General features: G+C 51.6%; 5 protein-coding genes across 5 annotated transcripts; 3 read left to right on the forward strand and 2 right to left on the reverse strand.

Annotated features, from left to right (window-relative positions):
- Positions 1-75: 75 nt before the first annotated feature.
- On the forward strand, positions 76-4,486 carry BD324DRAFT_625645 (vacuolar protein 14 C-terminal Fig4p binding-domain-containing protein). The gene is made up of 19 exons (XM_022015819.1): positions 76-228; positions 277-294; positions 350-365; positions 414-452; positions 506-606; positions 661-805; positions 846-909; positions 955-1,346; positions 1,395-1,801; positions 1,842-1,965; positions 2,021-2,732; positions 2,779-2,844; positions 2,894-3,106; positions 3,146-3,250; positions 3,294-3,412; positions 3,453-3,532; positions 3,580-3,739; positions 3,779-3,861; positions 3,909-4,486. Exons 1-19 carry the CDS (start codon positions 225-227, stop codon positions 4,442-4,444), a joined length of 3,384 nt encoding a protein of 1,127 aa, XP_021871344.1. The 5' UTR covers positions 76-224; the 3' UTR covers positions 4,445-4,486.
- An 85-nt stretch (positions 4,487-4,571) lies between these two features.
- Positions 4,572-6,325, forward strand: BD324DRAFT_625649 (Rhodanese-like domain-containing protein). Its single transcript, XM_022015820.1, has 7 exons — positions 4,572-4,770; positions 4,880-5,078; positions 5,133-5,222; positions 5,302-5,448; positions 5,501-5,585; positions 5,637-5,955; positions 6,011-6,325. The coding sequence occupies exons 1-7, from the start codon at positions 4,645-4,647 to the stop codon at positions 6,080-6,082; spliced, it is 1,038 nt and encodes a 345-aa protein (XP_021871345.1). The 5' UTR covers positions 4,572-4,644; the 3' UTR covers positions 6,083-6,325.
- A 258-nt stretch (positions 6,326-6,583) lies between these two features.
- BD324DRAFT_579566 (protein-tyrosine phosphatase) lies at positions 6,584-7,424 on the forward strand (the record flags this gene model as incomplete). The annotated part of the gene is made up of 6 exons (XM_022013389.1): positions 6,584-6,685; positions 6,735-6,839; positions 6,887-7,011; positions 7,072-7,153; positions 7,209-7,265; positions 7,332-7,424. The coding sequence occupies 6 exons, from the start codon at positions 6,584-6,586 to the stop codon at positions 7,422-7,424; spliced, it is 564 nt and encodes a 187-aa protein (XP_021871346.1).
- Positions 7,425-7,688: 264 nt separating this feature from the next.
- On the reverse strand, positions 7,689-8,019 carry BD324DRAFT_579298 (Tim10/DDP family zinc finger-domain-containing protein; the record flags this gene model as incomplete). The annotated part of the gene is made up of 2 exons (XM_022013373.1): positions 7,689-7,893; positions 7,946-8,019. Coding segments are annotated over 2 exons (279 nt in total), but the record flags the coding sequence as incomplete, so codon positions are not given.
- A 266-nt stretch (positions 8,020-8,285) lies between these two features.
- Positions 8,286-11,819, reverse strand: BD324DRAFT_601037 (adaptin N terminal region-domain-containing protein). Its single transcript, XM_022013924.1, has 11 exons — positions 11,642-11,819; positions 11,410-11,597; positions 11,200-11,358; positions 10,716-11,152; positions 10,534-10,667; positions 10,312-10,490; positions 10,015-10,267; positions 9,623-9,967; positions 8,889-9,574; positions 8,736-8,841; positions 8,286-8,685 (listed from the first exon to the last, which is right to left on the reverse strand). Exons 1-11 carry the CDS (start codon positions 11,676-11,678, stop codon positions 8,453-8,455), a joined length of 2,757 nt encoding a protein of 918 aa, XP_021871348.1. The 5' UTR covers positions 11,679-11,819; the 3' UTR covers positions 8,286-8,452.
- Positions 11,820-11,835: the final 16 nt, after the last annotated feature.

Here is an 11,835-nt window from a genome sequence, read left to right on the forward strand (position 1 = left end):
GAGTGATTCTCGGAGATCGATTATATCTCCGTCCATTGATCCTGCGCGTCACTTCGTTCATGCAGCAGATATTCAGCATCATTCCTTTGTACGTAGACGATTGGAAGGTCTGTCGGTATCGAAGAGGTCGACGTTGTCGGCAACGCCAGAACCATGAGGCAATAAATCGACGTTCGACAGTGTAGAGCGAATCTCCTGAAGCTTGCTCTTTGGTCCCGGCCAACATGGGTGAGTCTCGCAGTCAGTAGCTTTGACACGGATCCTGATGTACATCAGAGCCAAATATTTTAAGAGGTGAGCGCCTTTCTGGCGTGTATGTCCATCAAAAGCCAGCTCATCGATCGTCTAGGCCTCAATGACAAGCTGTAAGAGCTCATCTGCTCGCTATTTACTATTACTGACAAGATGTAAAGATATGATCGCCGCAAGGCGGCGGCTGTCGAGCTGGAAACGTGAGTATGCAATGTGGATCCTGTAATCATTGTCTGACTGACATAAATTCAAGACTTGTTCTGGCCTCTGACATGACCAAGATCTCCACCATCGTTGGACAGCTTTGTGGCATGTTCACGTCGACGAGTGCTGCCTTGCATTCCAGGAATGGAGGTGCGTACCAGTTGATATCTAAACTTCACAGGAACTGATCAGCCGGCCACTCAGGACTGATTGGACTTGCTGCTACGGCCATTGCTCTGGGACAGGATTTTGCGCCCTTCCTGGAGAAAATAATCCCGCCAATCTTGACTTGCTTTCAAGATCCTGAAAGTCGATTGAGGTATCATGCGTGCGAGAGCTTGTATAACATGTGAGTAAAACTTGAGAAGATGAGACTGATCTTTTGTCAGCGCCAAGGTCAGCAAGGGAGAAATTCTGGTTTATTTCAATGAGATCTTCGACGCACTAAGCAAAGTGAGCCCGTCATTGTTCATTGTGCTTAATACTCACACCCTTCAGCTCTCTTCTGATTCAGAGGCGTCGGTGAAGAATGGCGCAGAGCTGCTAGACAGATTGATGAAAGACATTGTGGCGGAGTCCGCGCCGACTTACATCTCCATATATCCACCAAATGGACGCTCTAAGCACACGCCCAAAGCCCAGTCACCATCTTCTGCAAGATTCGTGCATTCCAGCGAAGATCGAGGACCGGCCAACGGAGAAGATGTTGAAGATCCTGAGTACGACCCTAGAGCATTTTCTCTCGCCAGATTTATCCCTCTTCTCTCAGAGAGAGTGTACGTCATATCGCCGTACACCAGGATGCACCTGGTCTCTTGGCTTATAGTCCTGGATTCAATCCCTGACCTCGAGCTGGTCGCTTGGCTGCCTGAATTCTTGGACGGATTGTTGTGAGTCAGCAGACCAATCATTAGATCCACACACTGACGTTTTCGCAGAAAGTACCTCGCCGATGGCAACGTCGATGTGCGGCTCGCCACTGAAAACGTCCTTGCGGAATTCCTCCGCGAAATCAAGTACATTGCCCAAGTGCAAGAGAAGCAATCCGAAGCCGAGAGGCAAAAGAGAGAAACGGAAGCGGCGTCACAGCATCGCCGACATCGAGATGCAGAGAAAGACTCCATGAATGATCGCGATGAAGCCGTCGCAGATGACGATGAGGAGGACGGAGGCGAGAGTGACACCATTGATGGACACGGGCATAATTCCGAGCAGGCGGAGGAGGAAACGGAGGCAAGGCATAATTCAGTTGGGGAGGGTTCTGGTGCTTGGGTTCCGGGACAAGGCGTCTTCGTGGACCACGCTGCCATCATGGATATCATGATACAGCATCTTTCATATCCTGGTGAGTTCCAGCTGCCGCGGGCCAGGACTGACATGCGAAGATGAGCTGGTCCAGTCTACTGCGATGGAATGGATCCTGACCTTCTTGGAATTTGCTCAGAATACTGTTGTGGCTTTTACGCCTCGAATCATTCCTGCAATCCTGCCGAATCTGGCGTCACCGAGGTGAGATTGTTTTGTCTTCGGCGATGCGAGATACTGTCTGACACGTATTTCATAGTCGGCACATAAAGCTGGCGGCCCATGAGACGAACAGCAGTCTGTATCGTGTAATTCAGTCTCTTCCGCTTCAGGCACTCCAGCCGATCCCTCCCGCCACCAGCAGCACCGCTACCAATCAAAATGTCCCACTCAACTCTGGAAATGTCCCTGTACCCAATGCCTCGGCAATCATTCCCCACGCAGGCTCGCCCCCGGCATCACTGCCATCCGTAGCTCCATCTCCAGCAGGTCCTGCACTGCGACGAGACACTTCAGCATCCATTTCGGAGCCATTGGATTCGACGAAAGACAGCACGCCAGTAAGTGACCCGCTCGAGGTGTCCAATTCTCAAGCCGGCCCTGGAACCATACGTCATTCGATCTCGAGCTCTAGCAACAATATCACCACTTCGTCTAGTGCGTCCAATGTCTCAGCACTGCGAATCAAGCCTAGTCCAGCTGCTGCTGGAGTGACCGCATCGGAGCCCGTAACACCAGCTACTGCCGAATTTCCCAGCTCGCTTAAAACAGCGCGGATTCCGGATACTCAGCAGAGTATACAGTCAAATCCGCCGGTGTCTCCGACAGCAGAGACAATCCTAGATGACGATCCCTTCGATGTTAGAGAGACAGTCAATGTTTTGACTCTGCAATTTCTCAGTGACCATGCCGAGACCAGGATTGCAGCGTTGGAGTGGCTGTTGATGCTTCACCTCAAGGCACCGAACAAGGTGGGTAGCCTCATAGACGTGCGGAGTAGCTGATACCGCACTGCAGATCCTTTCGAGGGACAGCGGAACCTTTCCAGCCTTGCTCAAGACACTATCCGATCCGTCTGAGGATGTCAGTCAATTTTAAATCGCTCGAATGCGAGGCTGACCTGCGTCTACAGGTTGTCAAGCACGATCTCCAACTGCTGGCTCAGATTTCCGCATCGTCGGAGGATTTCTACTTCATGAGCTTCATGAAAAATGTCCTGGAGCTGTTCAGCACAGACAGAAGACTACTCGAATCAAGAGGCAGCCTCATCATTCGCCAATTATGTCTACACCTGAATGCTGAGAGGATCTTCCGAACCATCGCCGAAATCCTCGAAAAGGACGACGTATGTGTTCGCAGTGAGTCTTCCAGCTGATAATCCAAGGACCTCGAATTTGCAAGCATGATGGTGGTCAAACTCAACATGATTCTTATCACTTCGCCCGAGCTGGCTGACTTCAGGCGACGCTTAAAACATCTGGACTCGAAGGTAAAGCCACGCTGAACCCGTCGGTCCCGCTGACTCCTCTCAGGACGGCCAAATGTTATTTTCATCGTTATATCGATCGTGGTGTCACAATCCTGTTGCAGTATTTGCACTCTGCTTGCTAGCGCAAGCGTATGAGCACGCTGCGAATCTCCTGCAGATCTTGTGAGCTATTCTTCCCCTAAGGCATGTCTCACCGACCCAGTGCCGATCTCGAACTCACAGTCTCACTCCTCGTCCAAATCGACAAGCTTGTGATGCTGATTGAGAGTCCAGTCTTCACGAGTGAGCTATTTCATTGGTCATTTCTCCTCAGCTGACAACGCTGTCAGATCTTCGCCTGCAACTGCTAGAACCTGACAAATATCCGTACCTGTCAAAATGTCTCTACGGACTACTCATGATACTGCCGCAAAGCTCGGCTTTCGTCTCTTTGCGCGCACGTCTCTCAATCGTACACTCCTCGGGATACCAGCCATCTCCGGCCAAGAGGTGGGCATCGTGGCAATTCGATTCGCTGATGTGCGACAGCGTATCAACCACATCTAATGTCGTTGCTGCGGCTCGGTCCAAATTCACCAAAGACGAGATCAAATGGCAGGAATTGCTGTCTCGTAAGGACATATCAAGGTCATGTCGAAGAGGCGCTGACATTCCACAGATTTCCGGTCGGTACAAGCGAGGCACGAGAAAGCCCGAAGACAGCTGCACTCTGTCGAGATGGGAACACTTGGCTCGGTGCACTATTCCTCTCCGTCTCAGACATTCATATCAGCGCCTTCGACAGCAGCGGTCGGATCGTCGAGTCAGATACCGAAGATGGCGACAGTACGAAAGAAAGGAGCTGGTCCAATGACACCGGGTCCTTCCACTTCTGGTCTTTCAGGTCCACGGAGTTCGTCCGGATTATCGAGTTTGAATCCTCGACGCGGTGGAGCCATGTCATCGACTGGATTGAGTTCTGGAACGAATGGCACAAGCGAACGCATCTCAGGAGAGCGAGAGCGAGATCGAGATCGAGCTTCTGATCGGGACAGAGCTCTCATGAGTCCTGGGGTCAGCATTGGTGGAGCAGTGGCAAGCATGAACAGCTCACAGGGTCTCGGTACACTTAGATCAGTGAGCCCGACTGGAGGACGAAGGAGATTATTAGGCGGACTGAGAAAAGGGCAAGCTGGAGGGGCTGGGGCATCTTGATGGAAATGGCATGATATGTCATGCATGACTTCAGCCATCTTGCTACAGTATGTGTGCTAATAAGTACTCCGCGGGCGCGAGGGTCGCGAATACACGTGTTTTCGCTTAAATGCCATTGCCGATTGACCGTTGATAGCGAGCGAGCTATTTTTGCTTGATAGTCAATAACATTACCTGCCAATACCAAGGTCGAAACAGTCATGGTGCTACTGCCGCGTCAGTCTCGGCTCCCCGCTTGCAAGGGTCGAGCGTTCTCGACATCCTCCTACAATCAGAATTCCGTTCCATTACTCATTTCTCCAAAGCAGCTGAAAGAGCTACCTAAGGTGGGTTCTGGGAGCCCGAGGATATTCAACAAGCACTTCATGTCTGACCCAGGATGACTGGGCCCTCGGTCGTGGCATACCGTACACTGTCAGCTAATCCTTCGCTTAGAACTCCACGATCCCACTTGATGTCTCTTGGCATATGCCCAACAATCCCAGATCAGCACTTGCAGATTACCTGGCCGGACCAAGGATACCAAACGCGAGACGATGGGACCTAGACGAAGTGGCCGAACTGGATCCTCGGAAAAATCCTCTGAGTTTGACTCACATGTTGCCATCCAAGGAACTCTTTGCGGAAGCTTGCGGTGGGGTCGAGCTCTGACACGCACCGTCATGTCCGGCTCATTCTAGTCACACAGGGAAACGAGGTATCTCACGCGATACTCATGTGGTCATTTACGATACCCTCGGAATCTTCTCTTCTCCTCGCGGTCTATTCACTTTCAAAGGTAAGCCGAATCTCAATGAAGTTCGGGATGCAAAGGACTGCCTGAACTGCGAGGCAGGGCTGACTTTGAACGCGCTCAGCCTTCGGACACGAAAATGTGTCAGTTCTGGACGGGGGACTGCCGCGCTGGATAGCGGAAGGAAATGATGTCGAGCTGGGGGATGTGCCAAATCACGGCGAGGTCGAGTACACGGGTGCTACGGAGCCAGAGCCAGGATTTGTTCGAGGTGAGTCGGAGACGCCACGCCAAGTGGACCGCTTGCTACCCAGCGCACCCAGCATACGACGAAGTGGTGAAAAATGCTCAGAAGCCAAGTTCGGACCCATCTTCGAAGCCCCTACTGGATCATCGTCCGACCCCCAGGCAAGTAGGACTCGGCTCGCCAGCATGCTAGTGCTGATGCGTCCGACTCAGGTGGGAAGGATCCGCCCCTGAACCCAGACCAGGTCTTCCATCAGGACATATTCCGAATTCTAGATCTACACCATTCAGCTCCTACCTTGTTCCAATGTCCGACAAGAGACCATACACATCGTACCGTCCGGTTGAAGAGCTCAGGAGCGTACTCGTAGACGGCGTCGGCGGCACAGAATCATGGGAGAAGTTGAAGAGTGGGGATGGCGAAATCATCTTCTCCTGTGGCAGTGGCATGACAGCTGGGATCGGATGGTTGGCAATGGAGATGGTAAAGCACGAATCCGGCGAGCAGATCAGAGGATCATTGTATGATGAGGTGAGCCAATTGAGGGACCTTTGCCGGCGAGTGGCATGCTGAAGTCCACTTCCAGAGCTGGACTGGCTACGCCGTGAGGCCGGAATCTGCGATTGCGACCAACAAGGGTTCAAGGGCTTCGAACTGACAGAAAGCGGGGCGTCAGTTGCTGTAGACCAGGAACGAATACACAGTGATAGCTCGACGTTGAGAGTGGAGATGGCAGGTATCTTGAAGCATCGCATGAGAGATGCGTCGGAATGGGCTGTTGATTGATGATGAAACCCCCGGCTCGAGTAGCCCATCGCATTGCAGGTCCTTGGCAGTGATTAGCACTGCGCTCTCTCGTACGGTGACAAATTTAGACGATGCATAACTCTGTACTGTCATACACAGAAGGCAAGGGGGCCGCTAGAAATGCCCGACCCCTTGCAAGCAAGTCAGGCGTATACATAGACATAGTTACCGAAAGCCGCCTCGCAAAGATTTGCCACGAATGTTGTTCTCCAGCTTCCTTACTATACCAATTCGACATTTGCAGCTCTTAGGTCTCACACACTTCAAATGACGTGATGGCTCTCCCCAGAATTCGGTCAAGGTTACATACTTGAGAGGGCCGCTTCCCAGGACGCACATTCCCACGGAAAAAATGGGTTCCAAGTCGACCGGACCACCGTTAATCATCACGCCGAATCTCTTCGGGACTGTCGAGCCAGCAGTCTATAGATCCGCCAGTCCAACAGCAGCTCAGGTGAGAGCGTGAGAATGGCTATAGGTTCTCCCACCTGATGTCGATTTAGGTCCCTTTCCTCGCCAGCTTGTCCCTGAAGACAATCATCTCCTTGACCGCCGAACACCCTATCAAGCCCCTCTTACAATTCGTCAAAGCGTCAAACGTCAACTTCGTGTGTACCATTCTCATCTCACTGAATAGACGAATAACATATCGCAGGTTCATCTCGGTGTCAGCCTTTGGTTCCCACTGACTGATTGGAAGCCTATCCGAGATGAAGTTGTCAAAGCTGCGTTGGAGATGATACTGGACACGAGAAATCATCCGATCCTCCTTATTGACCCGTACGTCGATCATAAGTCTTGGGCGAGGAATGTCAATGAGCTGATCTAGAATGTCTGCAGATTCGGCATCCATCAAGTGGGTTGTGTAGTCGGAGCTTTGCGACAGATGCAAGGATGGAATTTTGCTTCTATCCGCTTAGAAGTGAGTTTGTATCCAAATATGCAACAGCGGCGTCAGACTGATCACGCGAGATTAGTATCGCACTTTCTCTGGACCGACAAAGTATCGTTATGCCGATGAGCAGTATATAGAGGTGAGTTGAGGCCGAGAGGCTCTCCAGCGGGACTGTCAGCTGATGTCCCTGCTCCCGAAATCATAGCTATTCGACCCTGATCTTATCAACTTACCACCATTTGAGCGATTGCCTCAATGGTTCGTCCCGCAGTATACGGCGCAGAGCATAGAGCTGTGATACCGCCGACCGCATTAGACCCTCACAATGGCCGGGAGTCGCCTTCGTTTCGCCTTCGTTTCGCCTTCATGTGCTGTATGTCATTTGGAATGTTGTACATGAGAGTAGAGTTATAGACATCGGATCAATGCTATCGGAGTTTAGCGGGTTGTCGAGGCATTGTAGCCCGATCGCTATGCCCGTTACTCTTGACCTCCAGCCCATCCGACCGACGCTCCGTTCCTGTTCCGCGAACTCATTGCCGTCCCTCGCCCATCCCTCTTTCTACCTCCCGAATCCGCCAGTCGCCTGAGCGTTCTGACCCATGGTCTGCATCCTCTCCCCGACAACCTTGTTGACTTCGAAAAACTTGGCCGTACATCTATCTATGCAGACTGATTCTCCTTTGAGGAGGTCGCCTTCGTTGTATCGGTGCTTCATGGGGTCTGGTTGGATACATTTCGCGTGGCAAGAGTTGACCAAACGGTTGCTAGAGCGATTTTAGCACTCTTACCTCAAATCGCAAGAGACTGCAGACTCACAAGACATCCGTCAGCATCTCGACTTCAGCCACAGCCATTTCGATCTTGGCGGGATCGACAGCTCCCGCATCTTGCTCTGAGACGGAATGGTCAGCTGCCAGTACTTGACAAGAGGATAGGAGCCCGAGGTTTCAAGAGTGTGCTTGACAGATGTGCATCTCCCACTTACTAGCACCTCCTCCAAGAAAGAAGGACATATCCAATCGTCTCTAAAGACTGCAATCTTCCGATGATCTTGTGTGAGTCTGCCCTGACGAGAAAGTGAACAGGTCTGCAGAGATATATCATGACTTCGGTCCAGGTGATCGTAATTGAAGACTTTTCTACCAGAAAATCACGTGGCACTTCATATTGCTACATATACATGGATATGCATCTTTGTCCACGCATTTCCCTCTTCACTCTGTCATGTTCCTCGTCGAGCGTAGCGGGTCCTCGGCGTCCGCTGCGGATCGTCGCAACAATGCATCATCTCGTCCGGATCTAAAAAGTGTTGCGATAATCGTCCTAAATAGCAGCCATGACCAATTTCGCGGCTTCCTCCTTTTCAGCACGCACTGCCAATTCTAAGGTCACTCCGGATCCAGGTGCAAATGTCATCCGACACCTGGCCAGGACTTTACCTCCACCGCCGGACAACATTCCAGACATGTTAAGCGTGTGGACCGAGTTCGAAGTCGGTGATTCAGTACCACCCAATGGCTCCATACCAAGGACTTCAATGAGCGATTTGCAGGCATCTACAAGTGAATGAGTCAGCAAGATTCAAATTGAACGAGCTCAGACCCACCTTTAAGTGATTCTGAAGAGGACAGAGCAAAAGTTTCGGTGACACTGCTTGCACTGGCCAGCTTGTCCCATTCATTGGCGAATGTGACATAGGTTGGAATGATGTACTAAGGATAGTCAGCCACGATGATTTTGCCCCGCGTGTCGGATTCACATCTGCTGCGCCCAGGTCACAATCCTCCACCTGATATTCATCCTGATATCCCTCTTCTTCCGGTTCACCACTGGTCGGATCGACCTCCTTGCTGACGAACCGCAAAGTACATCCAAAGCTTCCTCCGGCGTACGCAGCGGGGTCATCCCTCGTGAAAGAGACATAGACCTGGCCAGATCCCCTCGCTGAATTGAGAGAATCGATGGGGATGATAAAGTCCTCTGTTAATCCTGTCTCTGGTCCAGGTACCATGAGCACAGTCACCTCGTCCAACACAGTATCGGGTATCGTATTTGACACATTGAACTGGAACACGACATGTTCCTTGAAGACGTGCTTGACGAGCGACACGACGTATTCCGTCTCTGACTCTGTGAGCTGTATGGGTCTTGGCGATGATTTGAGGATTGGACCGTAGGATGACAGCTCGGGAACAGCGGCAATTTGAGCAGAGTAGGACGATTGGGTCTCAGCCGCGGATACCGGGGCCGGTGAAGGCTCGGCAGTCTTGGAAGAAGACGCGATTGATTCGAGCGCGGATGGCCGCGAAGATGCAGCTTCTGCCGAGGCTTGCTCGCGAGAGATCTTCGGGATCGAGGAAATCTCAAAGGCAGTCGAGTGACGGCCGTTATCTTTGACGTATGATTCCAACTCGCTCTCGAGGGTCGCAAGGGAGAACGTCGCCTCTGTGGAAAGTGTGAGTGAGAAATACACTAAGAGGACATTGAACACACCTTCCCGAACAAAGGCATCCGCCAGTGACTGCTCGTCCAGAACTTTGAGATACATCGCCGCCCTGTCCCGCACTTCATCGTCCACATCCTCAAGGCAACGTCGCAGCAGAACGTGCACGCTCTTCATAACTTTCGAATCGTTGACACAGACGCCGAACTTGGCGAGCGAAGACACCGCTGCGGCACGGACGACCGCATTTTCCAGAACGACGCGATTGTAGATGTACCGAATGTATTTTGTCGGGTGAGACGTCTTAGGCCCCTCCAGTCCGAGGAGATGAAGGATTCGGACGGACAGCTTGGTGAATTCGCAGTCCTCGATGAATTCGCACAAGTGAGCCAAAGCTGCGGTTAAATGAGCGCCACTTTGAGGGAGAGATCACACGACTCACCGGTCTCACGGCAATCCTTGATGTACTTGATCATGTCAAAGATTGCCTCGACGACAGACTGCTTGAACTCATATCCGCCTTCGTCTCGTAAGACTCCGGACAAAAAGGTGAGCATGACGGCTTGCTTGGCGGGAAATTTGAGGCAAAGCGAGCGGATGGCGTCGACAACGATGATCTTGAACTCGTCGGTGATGTCGGACATGAAAGATGAGATCTGCTTCATCAGTCGGTCCACAGATGCCTCGTTACCGGTCTACAGCGGCGTTAGCGACTGGTTCTCCCCTGAAAATGACTGACCTTGAGCAGAGTCGTGATAGCATAGGTAGCAATAGACCTGTTCGAATCGGTGATCAAATTCTCCATATCCAAGTTGCAAGTAGTGACAGCCGCTGGTTGGGTCATGGCGAGTTTATTGAGTGTCTTGATAGCAGCGAATTTGAGAACGGGTTTGGGAGAGGCGAGGAACAGTTGTAGGACTGCATATGTGATCAGCAACAGTTGCAACAATAGGTCGCTCACCGGAGACAGGTCGGAACAGCTCAGTGACAGTCACATTTCGCATCTCGCAGATCGCTCTGGCAGCTTCAATGTTGACCATATCCGACTTGTGCCTCAACAGTCCTTCAAGATACTCGTGCATTTGCTTCTGGACACTTCAAGGGGATGAGCGTGATCTTGCGGGAAGATCATATCTGACTTACTTAGGGTCCTCATCCATGACCTTCCTTGCAAACCTGATCAACATGCAGACGGCCATTGGGTTCCTGACGACCGAACTGCCCTTTCCTCCCGCTCCAAGCTGTTGGACCATCTTCGTGATGGCCATTCTATCCTTCTCTCTCATCAAGTAAAGCAAGCCCAAAGCGTGATATTGCATGATGTAGCTCGAGCTGGCGACAGCTTGGAATCCAGCCGAGCTGCCTCCTCCAAGGTATCCACCGGCGTTGGCGTAACCTCCTCCTGACGAGACGGCTTTCGCATTGACAGCTTCCTGTGCTTCGTTCGCCCATCTCTTGATGATAGCGGGGGAAATGTTGAAGAGATGATAGGATGAGACGAGGGAGGCTGAGGAGATGGAGGAGGACTTATCGACCAAGGCGGATTTGAAGAATCTCTCGACGGATTGCACAGATTGAGCCTGCAGCAAGTATCAGCTAGTCCTCCCGCCAGCACAGCGTGTCTCACATCAATGATTCTGGCCAAAGCTCGGATAGCATTCGGACGGTAAATGACCTCTAGGTTTGGTTGCATGTCCTTCATGATGGATGAAGTAACCATGATAACGTCTTCCGCGATTGTCGAGAGCTCCTTAACCACAAGGTATACCATCTGTCGTAGCGCCGCCTATCTCCTCATCAGCATGCGGTAGCTCAACATGCCAAGCATCCCGCTCACATCTTTGTGTTGAAAGAGCTTTGTTACACCGAAGAACAAGGTAGTAGCCTCTTGCGTGGAGAATGTTTCTCCTGCATACAAGAGGTAGACGATTCTCGTCAACAACGCTCGACATTTGCGTGGTGAGATTGGAGACTCGTTGAATACTCGAGCCTCTTGAATGACAGTCGTCTTGTCATTGTAAAAGGCTGGAAGGCATCAGCTACGTTGAGGAGATACAGACTATACTCACATATCCCTCCGAGCTCCTCGTCCTTCTTGAATGACATATTGGACGTGTGTGCTTGTAGGAGAGATCACGTTGATCCTCTGAGTGCCGCACAGTTGAGCTATACCTGCTTGGTTGCCCAGCCCTAGGTGGTGTTCGACAAGTTTGACACGAGGTATGCTAGCTGATCCCTATATGTGACGCGAGGGAGCGGTGGG

The sequence above is a fragment of the Kockovaella imperatae genome, assembly GCF_002102565.1.
Source record: "Kockovaella imperatae strain NRRL Y-17943 chromosome Unknown BD324scaffold_6, whole genome shotgun sequence".
Lineage (NCBI taxonomy): Eukaryota > Fungi > Basidiomycota > Tremellomycetes > Tremellales > Cuniculitremaceae > Kockovaella > Kockovaella imperatae.